This window comes from Pelobates fuscus, chromosome 3 (genome assembly GCF_036172605.1).
Source record: "Pelobates fuscus isolate aPelFus1 chromosome 3, aPelFus1.pri, whole genome shotgun sequence".
In the NCBI taxonomy this organism is placed as follows: domain Eukaryota; kingdom Metazoa; phylum Chordata; class Amphibia; order Anura; family Pelobatidae; genus Pelobates; species Pelobates fuscus.
In genome coordinates this window covers 139,355,292-139,378,785 of record NC_086319.1, presented here as the reverse complement: position 1 = coordinate 139,378,785, position 23,494 = coordinate 139,355,292, and the positions used below count along the sequence as shown (strand labels likewise).

At 48.0% G+C, this 23,494-nt stretch overlaps 1 protein-coding gene across 1 annotated transcript in view; it reads left to right on the top strand.

Annotated features, from left to right (window-relative positions):
• The window catches only part of LOC134602533 (gamma-aminobutyric acid receptor subunit beta-2), a 1,133,816-nt gene that overhangs the window by 807,991 nt on the left and 302,331 nt on the right, over positions 1-23,494 (top strand). The window contains exon 6 of the mRNA XM_063447493.1: positions 18,665-18,802. Within this exon, the coding sequence (XP_063303563.1) occupies positions 18,665-18,802 (138 nt within the window). The remainder of the gene's footprint in view (positions 1-18,664; positions 18,803-23,494) is intronic.

The following is a 23,494-nucleotide window of genomic DNA, read 5'->3' as shown; positions in this document are numbered from 1 at the left end:
GAATGTGCTGATTAATAATATGTAACTTTATTAATATTGGATGTATGGTTTTAGAGTTATGAAAGTTGGGTAAAAAGTATGTTTTAAACTGTACAGATAATTGGGTTACCTCTCAGGCTAAGGGGAGGAGATGTGTGGGATGTAACCATTGTGTGTTTGGGTAATGTATAATTGTCTGTGGGTGTCTCCCTTGCAGGGGAGAATTGCATAAAAGCAGAGTGTGTGTCATTAAACCAGAGTTCTTCTTGACCCTCAATACGTAGCCTTGTCTCGTTATTGGAGGGAAATGCTATATCACTCTAGGGATTGCTATGCTCTGCATACTCCCTTGAGCTTTAATCACTTAGCTCTTGTTCCTGATATGCTCTCCTGGAGGAGAGGTCTTCCCCACACGGTCCTGGAGGACAGAAGCTGATTCCAGGGTGGACGGAAGACGGCGCGGCTCCAGTTAAGCTACGGCGGTTGTGGAGTCTGCAGTGGTTGTGGTGTCCAGTGCGGTGCTTGTGGTCCTCGGCGCAAGCTAGGAAGCGTCCATTAACAGAAGGTGTCCGTTACAGCCAGTAATGGAGAGAAATGGAGAGAAAGCAAGCACACTCTTGCATAACGTGCCTGCCACTTCTGTTAGCTCTCTGAAGCTCATGGTAATGCAAGGAAACTTTCCTGCCTGCCCGATTTACAGCTCGAGAGACATTTAAGCAAATGTTTATAAAAGTGATGATGATTTATTATGGATATATGTACTTTTATAAAAAAAACCTGTGTGTTCCTTTGAGAAGCGTCTAACTAATATATTGCTGGGATCTCTTTATGAGATCTTAAAAATGGAAATTTGAATTTACAAATTATGTTATGCATTAGAATGATGTTAGAGCTCACAAGGAGCACTCACGGCATGGATGGAGGGTGAAAACAGGAGCAGCCACAGCAGATCCCACTCAGGCTGGTGCAGGGGGGTGTGGCCAACTACCGAGGTGGACGGCTGCATGGAGTAGGAGCTCCGGCATAAAAGACTCTAAAACGCCTGATATATCAAAGCAAAACACAGTCTAAACGCTTCCGAGCATAGTACCTGCCTCATTGCGCAAGATGACACCGGCGAAACAGACAAAACTCACGGACCCGGTCCGCACTGCAAAAAAGGATAAACTGCGACCTACCCAAGAGGGCGAGGACGGCCCGCAGACCTCGCAGGGCACCAGGCAGCAGGAGGAACAAGAATGTGACACAGGCCACTACACTGATGCACCTGTGACTGAAAGGAGGCTATATGCTATGCTTCAAGAATTTAGAGTATCGCTCCAATATGATTTCAAAAAGGTCACCAGCGAGCTGAGAAAATATATAAACGACATCGGTGAGCGTGCCAACCGTCTTGAGGCACGCACTGATGAAATATGCTCAGAGCAAAATGGCTTGGCAGAGACTGTACACCAACTAACGATGGAACACCAGCAGCTTAAGCGGAAGATGGCTGGCATAGAGGACAGATCCAGGAGGAACAATGTCCGCTTCAGGGGGATCCCAGAGTCGGTTGCGAGGGATGCACTAGTGACATACCTGTTGGGTATATGCAAAGCACTCTCATCAAACATTGCAGACTCGGAATGGATCATGGACAGAGCACACCGACTTCTGCGACCACCGAGACTCGCCCAAGATACCCCGAGAGACACGGTGGTGCGGTTCCACTACTTTAGCACGAAAGAAACGCTGCTGTCCGCGGCTCGAAAACTGCCAAAATTGTCGGACCCTTATGAAGCAATCCAACTATATGCGGACTTATCTGCAACCACCATGGCCCACCGGAGGGAATTCTCCACGGTAAAGAAAACGTTACGCAACAACACCATACCATATCGCTGGGGATACCCCACGAAGATTATCGTGTGGAAGGATGGTAAAAACTACACAGCGGAAGAACCTGAGGTGGGCATGCGACTCCTGGAAGAATGGGGCCTCGTCCCGTACAAGGATCCTGCAGAGCGGGCCGACAAGCAGCCGAGAAGGCTGCAAGAGGACTGGCAGATGGTGGGCTCACCAAATAAAACCAGAAAGAACTGATGGTCCGAGCCCCGGACTGACGTGCTACGTATACCACATATATCCTTTACTAAATAGAATTGCTATAATGTACGGGCGAGGGCCCTGCTGGGTTCTTTCCCGAATCCAAAATAGCAGTATGACAATAATATGTTTAATTGGAAGTTTCAAGTTCCTAATCACTATAATTGTTGATGTTTTATGATGTTTGTACAGAGCTAGATGTTATACGGTGATAGCATAGGTCTACCTAGTTAACCCCCCCAAGTCTGGGGATGGTACACACACGAGCTAAGACTGACGTGCAATCACTACTGGTTGAAATGATTAATGTCTGGGGAACTGACACTGTCCTTGCTGTAATATCCCTTGCCTGCCCCTGCTCACCGATAGCAAGCTTACGCACAAATTGACCAACCACTAATACCCTTTATTTAGCTATGCCCCCTGTGGCAAACCTAGCCACTTCTGGACTACAAACGTCTGAAAGGTTGTCTGTAGGTTGTGCTGTATGCTAATTGTGCTTTGCTGTGTATATGGGGGCTATGGTAATTCGCATGCTAGCAGCCGTAAGCTACCAGCATGCAAGTTCTTTGTTTGACGAACAGTGGCTATCTGGGCTGTTCGTGAAACGAATGCGGGCTCCCCTGATAGACCACACACTTAGAGACATGTGGCGCTTGTTAACCGATTGCAACAATGTTGCAATCGGTAATTAGAGGCTCTCCTAGGTGGCCGTCATTCGACTACCGACCATGCGGCGGTCGGCCATCTTGGATCCTCTGTTTCTTCAGCGATGTTTGGTCGTCGAGCGCCTGGAACTGAAAACGGCTACTCAACGACACGAACACCGCTGTACTTCCAGACCGTTCGGGAGCCCGGTTTTCGGTCGGATAGTTCCCCTAAGTGCAACTGACAGATTGAGGGGAACTTCAATGCAAAATCGTATTTGCTGCGGCGTTCGGTCATTTCAGCTGGGATCTGAGCGGTATTCTCACAAAAGGTGCGCTCAGACCCCAGCTATCTACCGAACGTTCGGTTATGTCAATGTGCCGAATAATGTCCAGAAAATGTATTTTTATGTGATGTGACAAAACCAATCTCGCCACATTGTATTGGAGGAGCCTGGTTGCCCGCCTGCTGCCTTTGGATTATGGACCGGCAGCTAAAGGGTTCATTTTACTGTGCAGAAGGATTTATTTCTCCCTTTCTGCACAGCAGTAAGGTAGATTTCATATACCGAACAAACAGCCGTTCACCAACCTCCCCAGAGCCGTGGGAAGCCGGCCGGCGCTGTTAATTGGCCACCCAGAAGCTGGAGTGTGCCTCCTATTTACCTCCCTGAAGCTGCGGTTAACCGCAGCTTAATTGCTTGTTAACTTTGTGCCTGCTGTTACACTTTGTGGCCGCTAGGTGGCTGTGTTCTGGAGCTCCCCGGGCAGCCAGCGCTTTTCTGCCCGGCTTTCATGCACCAAAATCGGACACTTTTACGTGCAGGCACCGCTGAACCTCCAGCCCCTGGTTCTCATTCGTATGGATTTGGTGAATGCAGGGAAATTCGGTATTTTATGTTTTATGTGAATGTTCTAACCCAGATAGCAATGACATGGAGCCTGTTCACATAATTAAAGACTTTGGCTCCATGGCAATTAAAATGTATTTGTGTGGTCTGGGTGCCATTCCCCCAATAATGTGCACCCAGACCTGAGCTATCTGGGGATATGTTACATGTCTGTGTTTTGTGTATAAAATATGTCTGTATGTATTTTAAAGTGATAGTCTGTTTCTGTGTCACCACGTGCATAATGGAGTCTGGCCTTTGTCCTGGGAGATAATTGAATTACTTCATTAATTATCTCCAGGACAGAGAGGAGGAAACCAGGATGCATTGTGGGAAAGTATTGTGGCTGTGTGTACGAAAGTGATACATGTCTGTCTGCTGTTTCAGTCTTCCATCTGGTCCCCTAGGGGAGTGTCCACCAGGTGGGAGACCTGCATAAATACAGGGGCAGGTAGCCCTGAATAAACAGACCACTGCTTGACCTTCAACACGGAGCCTTGTATCGTTCTTGGGGGGGATTCACTGTATGCTGCTGGAAGATTGATTGCTAGGAGTGTAAGCTGATGTCTGCTTTTCCTGTTCGTCTGCTAGCAGCTATTCGTGAGGTTACAGTTTGGAGTGCTATCTTATTCCCTGGTATGCAGTTCGGGAGTTTGATGTATTCACCTATATCCAAATTCGTGAGTTTTGGTGCTTTTACAGTCGCTGTGCCTTTTTGTGAAAAGGGGATTATCGCCTAAACAGATTTTTCCCCTTTTATGCTGAAACGGTCCGTAACATGTGAATTGTCAGTTTTGCTGCACGAGGGGATAATCCACTTAACCGTCCATTTTAGTGGGAGTATCCCTCTCATGCAGCAATGCCTGCTGGGAGAATTACACTGCCTGATGGGAGAAATCTCCTGAACTACCTGTAAGGAAACCCCTTGCATGGGGAACTGTATAAATATACAAGCATGTGAATAAAGCCAGTTAGTTGACTCCCATACTGTGTTTCGTCCGGTTATTGGGAGGATTTGGGACATTGCCTTACTTTTCAGCGCTGACTGTGTATTTACCTGTAATACTAGTGGAGATCGTTGATTATAATACTGCCCTCCGCTACAACTGGTGGCAAGCGACGGGATCCAACCTTACAGCCGAAAAGCGCAATTCGTGCAATTGTAACTGCCGAATGAGAAAAGGGAATGGCAAGTGGAATTCAGCAAATTAACCGACTACCGAAGTGAATGGAGACGGATTATTCTAAACTAAAGAGGCAGACGTTAAAGGAACTGCTAGAAGCCAGGGGTAAGATAGCCAGCAGCAAACCCAAGGCTGTACTAATTGCCGAGCTGATGGATGGAAACCGAGCCCGCAGCGCTACACCCCCAGCAGCCATGGAGGAAACTCTCTACCAGAGAGAAATGAGGACCAGGCTGGAATTTCTGCCACAGCCTATATCAGAGGCCATGCTGCAAATGGTAATGGCGAATGTGCAGGAGTACGTGATGGCACACAGTCCACAGCATACCCCGTCCCTAGCGGAATCCACAACTGGGTCACTCTACAGCTAGGTAAAACCCAAAATCCCCTATCATGCCTTTAAAGTATTTTGCGAGGAGAAGGATGAGATTGATGGGTATTTACAGGATTTTGAGAGACTGTGTGATTTACATGACTTGGAACGGGCAGTATGGGTCCCCTTGCTGGCAGGCAAGCTGGCAGGGCGGGCAGCAGAAGCGTATCGCGCTGTACCCAGCGAGGACAGCAAGGATTATGAGAAAGTGAAGCTAGTGATATTGGAGAGGTATGCCATTACCCCAGAGGCATACCTGCACAAATTTAGAAACCTGCGCAAACCAGAGAAAGATTCTCATGCTGAGTGGGCACACAAGCTGGACCAGGCCTCCCAATGGTGGATCCAAGCCAGCCAAGCCACTACTATGGAAGGATTGCGACAGTTAATGCTGTTGGAGCAATTTTTTTAATGGTTTGTCCCCAGAGGCGCAGGAATGGGTGCGAGACAGGAAACCCCTCACCCTAACCGAAGCAGCTCGACTGGCGGATCAGCATTTTGATGCAAGGAGACATCATGGGCCCTTAGCCAAGAGCTACCCTCGACCCACGGGACTACCCAGCACTATACCACCTTCCGCTCACACAGCCTCCCCTTTTCATCCATCCCAAGGAAACTTACCCCCAGACTCCAGGTATAACGGGCGTGCCAACATTCAATGCCACACCTGCAAGCAGTGGCGGCATATGGGCCGCGAGTGCACCCAAAACCGGGGCAAGCCCGCCTGGAATCAAGGACGACCGAACCCAGTACCAAGGGCTGCTGCCCATCATTATCACCGAGAGCCGGCCCATCAAGAGATGTTGAGTGTCCAAGCAGAAGAACCCCTGGGCATCTTGCATGAGGTGATGTCAGTCCGAGCCACAGATAACAGACAGCATCATCGACAGCTGGTGACCTTGGAGGGGAAGGAGGTCCAGGGGCTGCGGGATTCTGGAGCTACCTTAACCCTGATAGCACCCCATTTGGTCACTGACTCGGCACACACTGGCGGATCCGTGGCAGTACGAGTGGCAGGGGGAGCAGTGTATCGATTACCCACGGCCAAAGTACATTTGAATTGGGGTGTGGGAGAGGGGACGGTAGAAGTGGGCCTCATGCAAAATTTACCAGCAGATGTTGTACTGGGGAATGATTTGGGCCAGATGACCTCTGCTTTTGTACCCCAGGCTCCCTACCAGGAAGCCCATCCAGTGACCACACAGCAACAGGCTCGCACCACGGTTCCACCAACACACTCTGAGGCTCAGGTAAGAGACCAAGGCCCCCATACGACATGTATGTCCTGGGATACCCCAACTAAGTTTGAGGCCGAGTAGGGGTAGTCAGACCCCACACTACAGGTATACAGGGACAGGGTACACACTGACCAGGCGGGGCTAGAGGGGGAGCGGTACACTTGGGAGAAAGGACTACTTTACCGCATTGCTGAAAGAGGAGTGGGAGGGTCGGTCACAGTAACGACTAAACAGTTAGTGGTACCCCAGAAGTATAGGCAGGAACTTCTTAGGATTGCGCATGACATTCCCCTGTCGGGACATCTAGGGATGACCCGTACCCGATATAGGTTGACCCACGCTTTCTTCTGGCCAGGGATTTCTAAGGATGTGAGGCAATACTGCACCTCCTGTGACATTTGCCAGCGGGTAGGCAAGTGGGGTGACCGCCACAAAGCCAAGCTATGTCCTCTTCCCATTATTGAAGAACCATTTAGTAGGGTGGCCGTAGATATAGTGGGGCCCTTACCAAAGCCCAGTCCCTCCGGGAAAAAATATATCTTAATGGTAGTAGACTACGCCACCCGGTACCCCGAGGCTATAGCCCTCACCAATATTCATGCCGAAACTGTGGCAGAGGCCCTAATGAAAATATTTTCCCGGGTGGGGTTTTCCCAAGAAATCATATCCGATAGGGGCACCCAGTTTACCGCTGAGGTCACCCAACAATTATGGAAGATATGGGGCATTAAGCCAATAGTAAATTCAGCGTACCACCCCCAGTCCAATGGACTATGCGAAAGGTTTAATGGTTGAAACAGATGCTCTGTACGTTTGGAGAGGCTCATAAAGACTGGGAGAGGTTTTTACCCCATCTGCTTTTCGCCCTTAGAGAAGTACCCCAAGAGTCCACAGGGTTTTCCCCTTTTAAATTGCTGTTTCGGAGAAGAGTGCGGGGCCCGCTAGACCTAATTAGAGAGCATTGGGAGGGGGAGAGTAGCCCAGATGGGACCCCTATTGTATCCTACGTACTGGAGTTTAGGGACCGACTGGAGGCATTAACCCAGGCCGTGCGCACCAACCTCCAGGCGGCCCAACAACGCCAGCGCCGCTGGTACGATAGGGGGGCCAGAGACCGCAGCTTTCAGGTGGGACAGAAAGTGTTGATTCTAAAACCAGTCCGCACAGACAAGCTGCAGGCCATATGGCAGGGTCCATACCAGGTGGTGGAACAGAGATGTGACACCACCTATGTGATTGGCCCCTGCTCAGGGGTAGGGAATAGACGCATGCTCCATGTGAACATGCTCAAACCCTACCATGAGAGGATAGAGGACGTGGCGGCGATATGCGCCTCAGCCTCTGAAGATCAGGAGAATCTGCCCCTACCTGATCTATTAGAACAGGAAGAACAGAGCCATCCCGGGGGGTTCAGTTGGGGGAGCGGCTAAGCGCTCAGGAGCGTGCCCAGGTACAAGAGCTGATCGTAGCTAAAGGGGCTACCTTCTCCAATTTGCCTGGGTACACTCCGCTGGCCACCCACCGAGTCGAAACCCCGGGACAGCTACCTATGCGGCAGGCTCCATATCAGTCCGGACACATATGAAGACTGAGCTGGACGAGATGTTGCAGGTTATCAAACCTTCCGATAGCCCCTGGGCATCGCCGGTAGTGCTGGTACCTAAGAAGGACGTCACGACACGTTTCTGTGTTGACTACCGGAGGCTAAACGACAAAACGGTGTCGGATGCCTACCCGATGCCCCGGATAGACGAGCTGTTAGATAAGATGGCACGTGGCCAGTATCTCACTACCATAGATTTGTGTAAGGGATACTGCCAAATTCCACTAGCCGAAGATGCCATCCCCAAGTCGGCCTTTGTCACCCCGTTTGGCCTGTACCAATTTCGGGTCATGCCTTTCGGAATGAAAAACGCCCCGGCCACCTTTCAGCGTATGGTAGACTGGCTACTGGACGGCTTCCAAGTTTATGCATGTGCGTATCTAGACGACATTGCCATATTTAGCCAGACCTGGGAAGAGCACCTACAACATATAGGGGCCATTCTCGATCGGATTGGAGAGGCCGGGTTAATCCTCAAACCCAGCAAGTGTCACATAGGGATGGCCGAAGTGGGCCACCGGGTCGGGTGTGGGCAACAGAAACCCGAACCAGCCAAAATTGAAGCCGTAGCCAAATGGCCCACCCCGAGGACCAAAACCCAAGTACTAGCGTTCCTAGGTACCGCAGGGTACTATAGAAAGTTCGTACCCAATTATAGCGCCCTGGCCAAACCCCTGACTGACTTGACCCGCAAGAACCTTCCTCGACAGGTTGTCTGGGCCCCAGAGTGTGATCAGGCATTCCAACAACTAAAGACTGCTTTAACCAATGCTCCTGTACTTGCCACTCCCGATCCAACTAAACGATTTCTTGTTCACACAGACGCTTCAATGTTCGGATTGGGAGCAGTACTGGGCCAAGTTGGAGCCGATGGCGGAGAACACCCCGTAGCTTACCTGAGCAGAAAGTTATTGCCACGAGAAGTAAGCTACGCCGCCATTGAGAAAGAATGCCTGGCCGTGGTGTGGGCCCTCAAAAAGTTACAGCCGTATTTGTATGGACAACCTTTTTCCCTACTCACATAGTTACATAGTTACATATTACATAGTTAGATAGCTGAAAAGAGACTTGCGTCCATCAAGTTCAGCCTTCCTCACACCTGTTTTTTGCTGTTGATCCAAAAGGCAAAAAAAAAAAAAACCCCAGTTTGAAGCACAATTTTGCAACAAGCTAGGACAAAAAATTCCTTCTTGACCCCGGAATGGCAGTCATATTTATCCTTGAATCAAGCAGTTATTACCCTATATTGAAAAATTATATCCTTGAATATTCTGTCTTTGCAAGTATGCATCTAGTAGCTGTTTGAACATCTGTATGGACTCTGATAAAACCACTTCTTCAGGCAGAGAATTCCACATCCTGATTGTTCTTACAGTAAAAAAAAACCTTTCCTTTGCCTTAGACGAAATCTTCTTTCTTCCAGTCTAAACGCATGGCCTTGTGTCCTATGTAAAGTCCGGTTTGTGAATAGTTTTCCACACAATGGTTTGTATTGGCCCCGAATATATTTGTATAAACAACCCGTTGTTGTGGCTGAACCGTGTGGCTGGGGACAATGGCAGGCTGCTGCGCTGGAGTTTGGCACTGCAGCCATTTGACTTTACAATCCACTACCGCCCAGGGAAACAAAACGGTAACGCCGACGGGTTATCTAGACAAACTGAACTCGAAAAGTGATCTGTGAGTACTTCCCCGGACATCCCCCAAGCCGATCCGTTGGGATCAGACTGTGTATGCCGGCTTGGTTCTGGGGGAGCATTGTGGCAAACCTAGCCACTTCTGGACTACAAACGTATGAAAGGTTGTCTGTAGGTTGTGCTGTATGCTAATTATGCTTTGCTGTGTATATGGGGGCTATGGTAATTCGCATGCTAGCAGCCGTAAGCTACCAGCATTCAAGTTCTTTGTTTGACGAACAGTGGCTATCTGGGCTGTTCGTGAAACGAATGCGGGCTCCCCTGATAGACCACACACTTAGAGACATGTGGCGCTTGTTAACCGATTGCAACAATGTTGCAATCGGTAATTAGAGGCTCTCCTAGGTGGCCGTCATTCGACTACCGACCATGCGGCGGTCGGCCATCTTGGATCCTCTGTTTCTTCAGCGATGTTTGGTCGTCGAGCGCCTGGAACTGAAAACGGCTACTCGACGACACGAACACCGCTGTACTTCCAGACCGTTCGGGAGCCCGGTTTTCGGTCGGATAGTTCCCCTAAGTGCAATTGACAGATTGAGGGGAACTTCAATGCAAAACCGTATTTGCTGCGGCGTTCGGTCATTTCAGCTGGGATCTGAGCGGTATTCTCACAAAAGGTGTGCTCAGACCCCAGCTATCTACCGAACGTTTGGTTATGTCAATGTGACGAATAATGTCCAGAAAATGTATTTTTATGTGAATTGTCGGTTTTGCTGCACGAAGGGATAATCCACTTAACCTTCCATTTTAGTGGGAGTATCCCTCTCGTGCAGCAATGCCTGCTGGGTGAATTACACTGCCTGATGGGAGAAATCCCCTGAACTACCTGTAAGGAAACCCCTTGCATGGGGAACTGTATAAATATACAAGCCTGTGAATAAAGCCAGTTAGTTGACTCCCATACTGTGTTTCGTCCGGTTATTGGGAGGATTTGGGACATTGCCTTACTTTTCAGCGCTGACTGTGGATTTACCTGTAATACCAGCGGAGATCGTGGATTATAATACTGCCCTCCGCTACACCCCCCCCCCCCCCCCGGGCCTCCAGTGGAAGCAGGCAGCTCCACCTAAAACCACAAGACACCTTGAACCTGCATGATTAGCCATTACGGCACCGCCGCCAACGGCCGACATTCCTTAATGGTCGAGCAAGGTATCCTATCCCCTGCAGAGCTGGCGAATGCCCTCAACGCAGGGACAGTGAAAAAGAGGGACTGGGGGGAGGGCGGGCAGGCACAGCCCGAGGCTGGGTTGGTGGGCATGGGACAAGGGCGCAGACGGGACAGGTGTGGTGACAACTTACACCCCATTGACAGGCCTATGGTGACGAGAAATGTCCCCAGGGTTAGGGAATGGAGCATGAGCAAAGGCAAATGTCAACGCTAGGCAAGTAAGATTCTGCCGACAGGGAGGCAACCCCACGACAAGTGGTAGCGTAGGTGCTGACCACAAAGACGGTGCACATGAGAGAGGAGAGGGTCTTTCCGCCGCTACGATGCGGGCCAGATTTCCCCCAAGACAGATGGCGAAGGGGCGGCCAGGATAGCCGACCCTCGCATCAGTCGCGGAGAATGCCTAACGAGGCGTTAAATTCATGTATATACTTTATTTCCCCTTTATGTCCTTGTACTACCCCTCCAACCCCTTGGTTCACATATGACGACACACATACTGAAATTAGGAGTCACCGCGCCCCCTTATTCCACGTTTACCCAATATAAGATAATGGCGTATTCTCACTTTTTTTCTATATACGTCAAAGGTCTGAACAGTCCCCACAAACGCAGGATGACAGCAAACGACATTTTTAAATCAAAAGCAGCGATAGTATGCTTACAGGAGACTCACTTTTGCAACCGTAGCCCACCCAAATTCCTAATAAAGCATTACACCCAAGATTATCATGCAATGGCCAATACAAAATCTAAAGGGGTGTCCATATACTTTCACAGGGACTGGGCCTTCTCCCTCACCAAACAACACACGGGCAAGGATGGGAGGTTATTAATATTAGTGAGATCGCTCAATGGCCTCCAAATAACGGTGGCATCTCTGTATGCCCCCAACGACACCCAAAAGTCCTTTTTAACCATGGCCCTCCGGAAAATTGACTGGCATAAACAGGGACACACAATAATATGTGGTGACTTTAACTGCATGCCAGAGCCATTCATGGACATATGCAGAATGAACCACAAGCCGCCAGAGAGCAGGTCGGTTTCCCTAGGGAACCATGTATCACAATTACTACACACCCATGGCTATTATGACATATGGCGTAACCTGAACCCATGGTCTAGGGACTATACTTATTATCCGCGAGTCCACATGTCATACTCCAGGATAGACCTATGCCTCTTTGACAAACGCACTATATCACATGCACTCACAGGGCGCGTTGGCTCCATCACCTGGTCGGACTCACCCTGCTAGAGCAAGAGGCACGTGGAGATTGAATGAGGCGATACTAGATGCCCCGCAACACCTCAAGGCCGTATAATCCCATTTAAAACACTATTTCTCAGACCACGCACACTGCTCGACTCCTCTGACGACCCAATGGGAAGCGCACAAGGCGGTTATGCAAGGTCACCTAGTACAAATCGGCTCCATGACAAAAAGAACCCAAAATCAGGAACAGATGGACCTAGAGCGGGAAATCTCCACACTCGAAGCCCAACATAAAACAAACCTTACAATACGGGTCCACAAACGTCTAGTAACTTTAAAAGCAAAACTAGAAGCCGTACAACTGCATACAACTGAGAGGCACATGCAATATCTCAAACAAGCCTACTACATAACAGGGAACAGAGTGGGCAAAATATTAGCTAATAAACTAAAACAGAAACATATACAATCCAAAATACCCTTCCTCACTTCCACAGTAGGGACCAAACTTTATCATCCCCAAGACATTGTCAACGAACTCGAAAAATACTATGAAACATTATACCAACTAGGCAATGATCAGAAGACCCATCAACCAACTAGGGAGGAAATAGAGCATTTCGTGTCACAGACGACTCTACCCCGACTGTCGCCAGACCAAGCGGACTCGCTCACACAACCATTCACTGAAGAATAGGTTGCATCAGCGATACGATCGCTCCCTAAACATAAAGCATCCGGCCCGGATGGCCTGTCCAACTACTACTATATAAAGTTAGCAACACAACTCATCCCCCACCTCACTACACTCTTTAACTCTATCAAAAACTCTGGCGACATCCCACAGGACATGCTAGGTGCATATATTGTCAATCTGCCCAAACCCAACAAAGCCCCCACGGTATGCGCCAACCTCCGTCCCATCTCCCTCCTCAATGCGGACATAAAGCTGTATGCCAAATTAGTGGCGTCGAGGCTCAAACCTCTCCTGACCATGCTGATATCCGCGGAGCAAGCAGGTTTTGTGCCTGGTAGGCAGGTAGGGGACAACACCAGACACTTCCTAAACCTCATTGATTGGGCCAACCGTTCCTCCCAAAAGGGTCTGATCCTAGCTTTGGATGCCGAAAAGGTGTTCGACCGCCTACACTGGGGTTCAATGGAAAGGACCCCAGTGGCAATGAATTTCCCCCCCCCGAATTCATTCGTAGTATCTTAGCACTCTATAAACAGCCCTCGACCAAAGTCTTCAGCCCCGGCTTTCTTTCAAATTCATTCCACATCCTCAACGGCACACGCCAAGGGTGCATGTTATCCCCGAACATCTTCATTATATGTCTATAACCGCTCATAAGACAAATTAATCAACATATGCAAATCATAGGACTACACACACCAGGGGGGCATCAAGAAATTAGCACTCTTTGCGGACGACATCCTGCTTTTCGTCATGAAACCAGTCGCTTCTATCCTGGAGTTGCTGAAACTCGTGGGGCAATATGGCCAAAACTTGCACTATAAAAACAACACAGCCAAAACCCAAGCATTACCTATTAACCTCCCACGAAACGAGGTGGCCGAGTTGAAGGGACGCTTCAGCTTTGATTGGCGATGTGACTCATTGGCATACTTAGGAATAAACTTGACAAAACCCCTTCAGACCATTCAGAAAGAGAACCACCACCCAACACTGCACAAAAAAAAAAAGGCGCTAGAGAAATGGGCGGACCTGGAAGTGTCCTGGCTGGGGCACATAAACACTTTGAAAATGATGGTGTTGCCCCTAATTCTCTACCTATTCCATACACTCCCCATAGCCCTGCCGAACAAACTCATATCCCTGTTTCAATCCACGATAAACGCACATGTTTGGAAACAAAAACCACCTAGGGTGGCACAACGCAACATGGGTCTCCCATATGACAAGGGAGGACTGGGTCTCCCGGACGTGAGAGGCTATTACAGGGCCACAACACTAGCCCAAAGTATACGGTTATTACAGCCAACAAGCACCTGCTCCCAGCCACTGTGGCTGGCATTAGAGAACGCTTGTTTCAACTGAGATCCTGGGTATCCTGGGGCAATTATATAATAAGGACCGTACCACTACTCCTGTCAGCGCCAGTGGAAGCACTGGGGGCCCTCTCTAAAGCAGTGGGTCGATAAAGGCATAATCAAGGTGGGCGACTTATGTATAGGACCAGAAATCAAACCGTTCCCCATTCTCCAACAGCAATACTCACTGCAGATGAGACATATTTTTACCTGAGGGTAAAAAGCGCCCTGTTAACGAAATTGAACGAGGAGCAGCCACAACAACTACTGTCATCTAAGTGTACAAAACCACTAGCCCTCTGCTATTGAACTATCACAGCCACAACAACTACTGTCATCTAAGTGTACAAAACCACTAGCCCTTTGCTATTGAACTATCCTGCTAGGCCCGGCAACCCATACATTATCTTACATGTCTCAATGGGAGGAGGAGTTAGGAGTCCCGATCCCATTAGCTCAGTGGCATGAGGCAATGCGCAACACCAAACGCGCAGCGAGGAGCCTGTCGCTCTGGGAGGCTTATTGCGAAATAATGATGTGGTGATACTTGGTGCCCCACAGGTTGTCGCGCATCTATGTGGATGCTTCTGGGCAATGTTGGAGATGCGAGGAAGGCAAGGGCACGATGTTACATGTATTCTGGGACTGCCCAACCCTGGGAGAGTATTGGGAAAAAATAGGGTCACTGATAGCTGACATAACACAATGCAAAGTCCCTTGGGGCACCAAGGGGTATCTACTACACATTGCCCCAGAGATAATGCATCACGTTAACCGCACAGTGGTGCTCAATATTCTTACAGTGGCAAAAATTACCATAGCGCTTCACTGGAAGAGTAAACCAGTACCAACAGTGGAGAGCATTTGTCAAAGGCTAGACACGATTAGCTCCTATGAACGAATAGCAAGCAGAGTACGGGGCAATGAACAAAAATACGTGCAAGAGTGGGACTGCTGGTCCGAGAGGACGGAAAAAGCTGGCCAAACAGATAGGGTGGCCCCTGGCATCTAGAAACCTAGTGGGAATACCACTCATGACGTTCTGGACGCTCACTGATAATATTAACAATGACTCTTGACTGTAGTAGGAAGCGAGAGATGAGACGGCCTACCTCACAAAACATATCCAATCACATACTGATATAATTACCGAACGACCAAGAATGCACTGGACTACAGCCCAAGGACTGCAAACCCTACAAATGAAAGACGAAGGGGCGATATGATGAACCAAATATGACCCCACCTTATTTTTCTCCCTTTCATTTTCTCCCTGTTTACCCACCCACGCCAGGAGACGACCCGTTAGTCATGGAGTCCACGCAGGGGTATCATACCCGCAGGTCACAACGGGCTGTGGCAGAGGATAGGCGAGGGTGAGGTTAATCTCTTAACCATGACAATAACAAGACATACCCGCAACCTCCCGATACCTACTTAACCAGAGCGACAACCAAATATTATACACCAATATGGAAGATGTAAATGAATGTGGCTTACTAGTTCTTCAGGCTTATATTAGATTGGAGCATGGTCATCACGTAGGGTACAAAGTAGATGTGATCAACACTATATTGCGATACCGACTGTGATTGAAAAAGGTTAAGTCAATATTAACGCATGAGAGTTATGGTACACAGTGATCCTTGCTTGTAAGCGGCTCACTATCTCATTCATGTAATGTTATGTGATTTCCATGTTGTGGACACTGCTCATGTCCCCCCCCCCACCACCACCTGCGCGTGGAAATTCCCTCACTAATCTCCCTTTTTCTTTTTGTACCCCATTGTCGTAATTTACTCTTCGGCTGAAGAGAAGAACCAAATAAAAACAGATATTGAAAAAAAAAAGAATGGTGTTAGAGGAGTTTGATGTCTATGCCTACAGTCAGTTTCCTAAATGCATTTTTGAAATCTGAAATAAATATCCACAGCCACTAAATCCATCACAAATATCACACACAGCCAATACAATTTACATCACATTTTTGTGAGATTTATTACTGTGGAACTGTGAAACTCCTCAAAATGCACATTACCTTCGCTGGTTACAGACCAGCATTACTGCAGATTAGCAAGCTTAGCAAGATCAGCAACTCACAAGACGGTTATTTATTTGACACTTGATAGAGTTAATATGTGTGGCGAAAGTAACCTTGCCACTGGGTTTTGGAGAGGCCTGCTTGACAGCCTCTTGACCTGTGAGTATGGCCACTGGGGTGTATTGCCTTTTAAAAACACTATTTGTGCATATTGGGACTTAGCATAATGCCCCTTTAAACTTTCGAAGTGGAACTTCGAACTACCGAACAGCCGGACCCCACACAAGTGGAGTGTGCAGCCAATTTACCTCCCAGGCTGGGAGCTAAACCGCATCCTAATTGACGAACGGCTGGGTGGTCGCCGTTCGTATAGTCAAACTCGTGGCGGCGGCCATGTTGGTTAGTCGAACGCGTTCAGCTGTGTTTTGTCGTCGAGTTCATGGAACTCAAATCGGACACGTGACGGCACGAACATCGCTGAACTTTACCTTCTCCGGAACTTCGACTCTTTGACGGGAGTTGAACGGTGTTCGACAATCCGAACGCCACTTTAACATTGGCTATTTTCACGAACGGCCCCCATTCGTGCATTTGGACTGAACTTAGTTTTGGAAATGAAACGTCCGCACAGCCTAATTCTCTGGAACTGTTGTGGGCATGAAAATGTGCATGTGGTTGGTAAAAAGAGACTTCTAGGAATCTCCTGAACCCCTGCTCTGATCTGGGTGACTTTTGGATATGTTGTACACCCAGATCAGGGCTATGCAAGGATGGATATATGGTTTTGGGGTGTTTTCTGGGTTTTGTGAAAATTTTGTTTTTTCTGCTTGGGGATAATAGAGTTAATTACAGTACCTTACTCAATTATCTCCCAAGCAGAGGGGAAGGTTTGTGTACAGTATCTGGGAGTGTCTAACTGTACAATACTGTTTTGATTGGCTTTGTGTCTTGTGCCCCACAATGTCCACCTGGGTGGTAACCTTGTGGGGAAAACTGTATAAAAGACCAAGCTGTTCAATAAACCCCCAGATCTGCTGAGTTCCTGTTTTACCCGCAACATAGAGCCTCATCTGGGGATTGATATATCACCATACTCCCCAGGGAGTATGGGAGCAGGAACAAGCTCTTTTAAGAGCTTGTTCCTGCTACTCTCTCTTGGAGCAGAGGTTCACCCACTGGAACCTGGAGCCTTGTCGTAGAGGATGGCGAGTTCTCAGCCAAGCTGTAACGCTGGATGTGCGGACTGCGGTGCTGATGGTGTCTGGTGGAGTGCTAGGAGTCCTCGGTGAGCACTAGGAGCATCCGTCGGCGGAGGTACCCAACTGGGGTACAGGAAGCTCTGTTAAAATATGAATGGGAGGTTTTTAAAAGTGGGGGATATTTGATGAAGGGGAGTTCAAGTGAGAGATGTGGCCAGGGATAGGAGCTGTGCAGATTTTTAGAACAGGATGTCTAAAAGCCTATGGCTGACCCTGCTTGTCAGTCAATGCCTTGACTTTAAGTGTATGATAAGGCATTGACTAAAAGCTGGGTGAAAAACTATTTTATATATCATTTTTTTACTGAAAAACTATTTTATGTATTCTATTTAAAACCTCTAGCACAATGTATAGATTAAATTAAAAAGTGACAAGAGGTATCCTTTAAGTGTTTTATGTGCTTTAAAGTACTGCCCACGCTCCGCCTTATTGGCTGAGATAATCAGAATTAAAGATCTCAGCCAATCCAATGCTTTCCAACAGGAAAATGCTTTTCTGCGCCAATCAGCATGTTCTCAAACAGATGCATTGAATCAATGCATCCCTACGGGAAGTGTTCAGCACCTCCATGCACAACATGAAGACGCTGAATGTCAATGTGCAGCACTAACTCAAGAAACACTGCCTTTTCAATGAGGCAGTATTTACATTAAAATGCCTGCAGGAACATACTATACACACCAGAACAACTAAGAACATATTTATAGTGTCCCTTTAATTTGAAGGGTAACCACATATGCATGCTATATTTTTCTCTCTACTGAAATCTCCTGAGTAGTAAAATAAAACAAAAACCAGTGGTTAGTATTATGCAACAGAAAACGTAAGAGGTCTTTTTGTGTTTTTGTTTTAGCTTCTTTTGTTTTATTTATTTTGTTTAGCAAAACTAAAGGGTTGAATGTGGAGAAAAATACAGCATGAATATAAGACTAAAATATACTAGAGTTGTGTTGGTACCCAGAATGTCAAGTTAATTTTGCATGTATTTAAAAAAAAAAAAAAAAAAGTATATAGACTTTTTAAAGTGTTTTTATGTAATAATTTTAAAGGCCTAGTTACTAAACAGCAAGTTGAAAACCATATTGCAAAAAATATATGCTAAAACAACCATCTCTGTTATGTCGACATTTTTGCTAAAATTCCTGAACTCGGCACAACATTGTGTTTAATAAATATCCCACAATTTTTTATTGGGTATTTCATTATATCTCTCTGTATTTTAGATGGCTATACCACAGATGATATCGAATTTTACTGGCGTGGAGGCAATCATGCGGTTACAGGAGTGGACAGGATTGAATTGCCACAGTTTTCAATTGTGGACTACAAGCTTTTATCAAAAAATGTGGTTTTCTCTACAGGTTGGTATAATTAAAAAATAAAATGTGAAGAAAATATATATGAATATGTAACAGCACTGAGTAAGCTGCTTTTAAGTCACAGTGTGGCTTCTGACAGTCAGAGAAACTACAAAGAGGTGGTGAAAGTCTTGCTATATTTCTCCCTGGGTGTCCTCTCTTTCTCATGCAGGTTGTTTCGTAGTTTAGATCAGTGGTCTTCAACCACTGGTCTGTGGACCGACACCGTTCCGCAAGGATTTACTGCCCGTCCGCAAAAGCTTTCACCCAACTATATCGTCGGGTTAAAGCTTTTGCAGACCGGCAATAAATTGCTGTGAAATATTTCCCTGGTGCTATGATGTAATGATCATAGCACCGGGAAATGTGCCTCCCTCTCTCCTGCCTGCAGAGATCTCCCTGTCTGGCTCGCTAGCACTCTAATGCTGGTAGTCGGCAGGGGAGGGAGGAACGGGGGGAGCAGTGGCGTACTCCAAGGGGCCCGGCCGCCCTGCGGCCCCCCCGCGACCGGGTAGCAGCTGCCACACTTTGCGGCCCCGGCCCGTGCGGCAAACCACGGGGCCGAATGTCAAGGGGTCCATCGGGTGGCCCATGCTGTCAGGGCCACCCGATGGACATGGATTTAAAGGGGGCCCGGTCTGCGCTGAGCGCTTTAAGTGCTCAACTGGGCCCCCTGTGAGGACATCATCACGGCTGGGAGGAAGTGACCGCACGTCACTCCTCCCAGCATACTGAGAGCCCGCGCGGGAGGAAACAGAAAGGAGGAGGGAGTCAGAGTGGGAACTCTGACTCCCATCAGGCTGAGCCACCACTGGACCCACACATGGTATTTGTGTCTCTGTATGTGTGTATGTATGTCTGTGTATGTGTGTATGTATGACTGTGTCTCTGTATGTGTGTATGTCTGGGTCTCTGTATGTGTGAATGTATGTGTATGTGTGTATGTATGTCTGTGTCTGTGTATGCGTGTATGTATGTCTCTGTATGTGTGTATGTATGTCTGTGTATGTGTGTGTGTGTATGCCTGTGTCTGTGTCTCTGTATGTGTGTATGTATGTCTGTCTGTGTCTCTGTATGTGTGTATGTCTGTGTCTCTGTATGTGTGTGTGTCTGTGTCTCTGTATGTGTGTATGTCTGTGTCTGTGTATCTGTGTGTATGTCTGTGTATGTGTGTGTGTATATGTATGTATGTCTGTGTCTCTGTGTGTGTGTGTGTGTGTGTATCCATATGTATGTCCATGTCTCTGTGTGTGTGTGTATGTATGTATGTGTCTTTGTCTATGCATGTCTGTGTATGTATGTTTGTGTCTGTGTCTCTGTATGTGTGTATGATTGTGTGTCTGTGTCTATGTGTGTGTGTATGTTTCTGTATGTGTGTATCTGTGTGTATGTATGTGTGTCTGTGTCTCTGTATGTGTGTATGTATGTGTGTGTCTGTGTCTCTGTATGTGTCTGTGTGTGTCTCTGTATGAATGTGTCTTCGTGTGTGTCTGTATGTATGTGTCTGCATGTGTGTATGTATGTATGTGTCTGTCGGGTGTGTGTGTATGTGTTTGTGTCTGTATGTATGTGTCGGGGGGGAGGGGCCCACAGTCAGGGGGGAGAGGTTCATGGTAGGGGGGCCCCCGGATCAGTTTCGCACCAGGGCCCCATGGAGTGTGTGTGTACGCCACTGGGGGGGAGCTCTAACCTGCAGCTCCGTCGGGTTCTACTCTCGCGATCTTAGAGCATTGCCGTGGTTACCACTGCAACGCTACACATCTCACGAGAGTGAACTCTAGCCTTAGCTAGCACTCTCACCATCTGGACCACCAGGGCTTCCCCTCCAGACTACCAAGGATTGCCTTGTACTGTCCCTCCTCCCAGGCAAAGGTAAGCAGGGAGGGGGGATATTAAAAGTACTATTTTATTTTTTAATTAAAAAAATATATATATTTATTAATCTATTCTCCAACCCCACATACCCACAATCATTCTCCCCTACACACACACAAACTGCCCCCCATACACTGCCCCCCATCCACACACACATTGTCCCCCATCCACACACACACACACACACACACACTGCTCCGCATACACACACACTGCCCCCCATACACACAAACTGCACTCCTCAAACACACACACAGCATCCACATACACACACACATACACACAAACTGCTCCCCTCACACACACCATTGATTTTTATTTCAGGCTGACGCCGGTCCGCGAGTGCTGAAAGGTTACAGAACACGTATTTAAATTACTCAGTGCAGTTAAAAACCGTATACATACAATTGATAAGGAAGTATTTTTTCTGGAGTGAGGGCCTGTGGCTAAGGAGACAGGTTTATGGTACTGCATCCTACAAAACATATGTTTATTTATTTTTGCAAAACCCTATAAACATTTGAACATGCAGACAAGGTACAGCATATTAATGGTCATATGCTATCAAATGCCTTAAAGCTGTTATGTTGCCCCAAGTGTGCATATAAGAATGAGTCTCTTACAATATACTAAAGGTTCACTATTCCCTTCGAGCTTTACCTGGGAAATGGCTGGGGATATGTGGAATCTCACAAGCATGCATATGCAGTACTCTCCGCCACCCCAGACAGGACTTGCTCATACACATTAAATGAGTGGTTCCCAACCCAGTCCTCAAGTACCCCCTACCAGTCTAGAATTTAGGAATTACCCAACTGTGTTCGAGGTGTTTTTATAGGGAATAAAATAAACTTTAGACACAACAGGGTAATCCCTAAATCCTGGACTGGTAGCATAGGCGTGCGCAGCCTATTGCACTAGGGTGTGCACCCTAAAGCACAAGCACACGCTGCGTGTGTGTGTATGTATGTATGTGTGTGTGTATATATATATACACACACACATACATACACTGATCTGTGTGTGTGTGCTGTGTGAGGGTGGTGTGAGGGTGCTGTTAGTGTGATGTGTGTGTGTGTGAGGGTGCTGGTAGTGTGCTATATGGGTGAGGGTGTTTGTGTGTGTATTTGTGAGGGTGCTGTTAGTGTACTGTGGGTGAGGGTGCTGTTTGTGTGCTGTGTGTGAGGGTCCTGTTAGTGTGCTGTGTGAAGGTGATGTGTGTGTTTTGTGTGCTGTCTGAGGGTGTTGGGTGCTATGTGTGTGTGTGAGGGTGCTGTTTGTGTGCTGTGTGTAGGTATTGTGTAGGCATGTGCATGGGAAAAAAAATTGGTTCGGCATTGCGAAATTTGGGACTTCGGCAATTTGGCACTTCGGAACTTCGGCAACTTTGACACTTCGGAAATTCGGTAATTTCGGAACTTCGGGACTTCGGCAACTTCGGAACTTCGACATTTCGACACTTTGGGACTTCGGAATTTCGGAACTTCTCTTGCAGCCGCTTGGTAGATAACTCCCTAATACCCACGGTATTAGGGAGTTATCTACCAAAAGGCTGAAAAACCTAAATTGGTCTGTCAGACAAATTTACTAATACTTAGTAAAAATTACTTAGTATTAGTAAATTGTGCCCCTAATCGCTATACCACGAGTAGGGGCATGTCTATTAAACCGTGAGCAGCCAGTGGCTGCTCACTGTTTAAAAAAAAAAATGGATGCCCGCTCCCGAGCCCACACCCGTGACACGCGAGTGGGGGCTTTTAAACTATTTTTTTTTTGTTTTTTTTAAAAGGGTCCCCCCTCCCGAGCCCCCACCCATTATGTGCGAGTGGGGGCTTTTAAACTAAAGGGGGGCCTATTGGTCCCCCTCCCTGGCCCCCACCCCTGAGCGGCGGGTGGGGGCCTAAATTAGAATAAGGGGGGCCTATTGTCGTCCCCCCGGCCCCCACCCCTGAGCGGTGGGTGGGGGCCCTAAAGTAAAATAATGGGGGGACCTATTGTCCTCCCCTCGGCCCCCACCCCTGAGCAGCAGGTGGGGGCCCTAAAGTAAATTAATTGGGGGACCTATTGTCCTCCCCTCGGCCCCCACCCCTGAGTGGCGAGTGGGGGCCCTAAATAAAAAACATAACCCCCTCCTCCCCCAAGTGACTAGGGGTCCTCAATTTGTTTTCAGGTACTTAGTTAAATGGCCCCCTCTCATTATTTTTAGGGTGAGGGAGGTAGGTAGGGGTTCATTTTTTGGGGGGAGGGGGTGACTAGGGGTTTGGGGACCCCTGGGGAGGGGGGTTATTTTTTTATTTAGGGCCCCCATCTGCCGCTCAGGGATGGGGCCCAGGGGGGAGGACATTAGCCCCCCCAATTAGTATTTAGGGCCCCCACCCACCGCTCAGGGGTGGGGCCCAGGGGGAGGACATTAAGTCACCCCCCTAATTGGTCTTTAGGGCTTCCACCTGCCGCTCACGGGTGGGGGCCGGGGGAGATAACAATAGGTCCCCCCATTACTTTACTTTAGGGCCCCCACCTGCCACTCAGAGGTGGGGGCCGGGGGGGGATAAGAATACTTTTTACTTTAAGTCCCTCACCCGCCGTTCAGGGGTGGGGGCAATAGGTCCCCCCTTCAGGTTAGGAGGGGGAGGGGAGACGTGTTTTTTTTTATAGACATGCCCCTACTCACGGTATAGTGAGTAAGGGCATAATTTACTAATACTAAATAATCTTTACTTAGTATTAGTAAATTTGTCTGAAAGACCAATTTAGGTCTTTCAGCCTTTTAGTAAATAGCTCCCTAATACCGTGGGAATTAGGGAGTTATCTACTTATTCC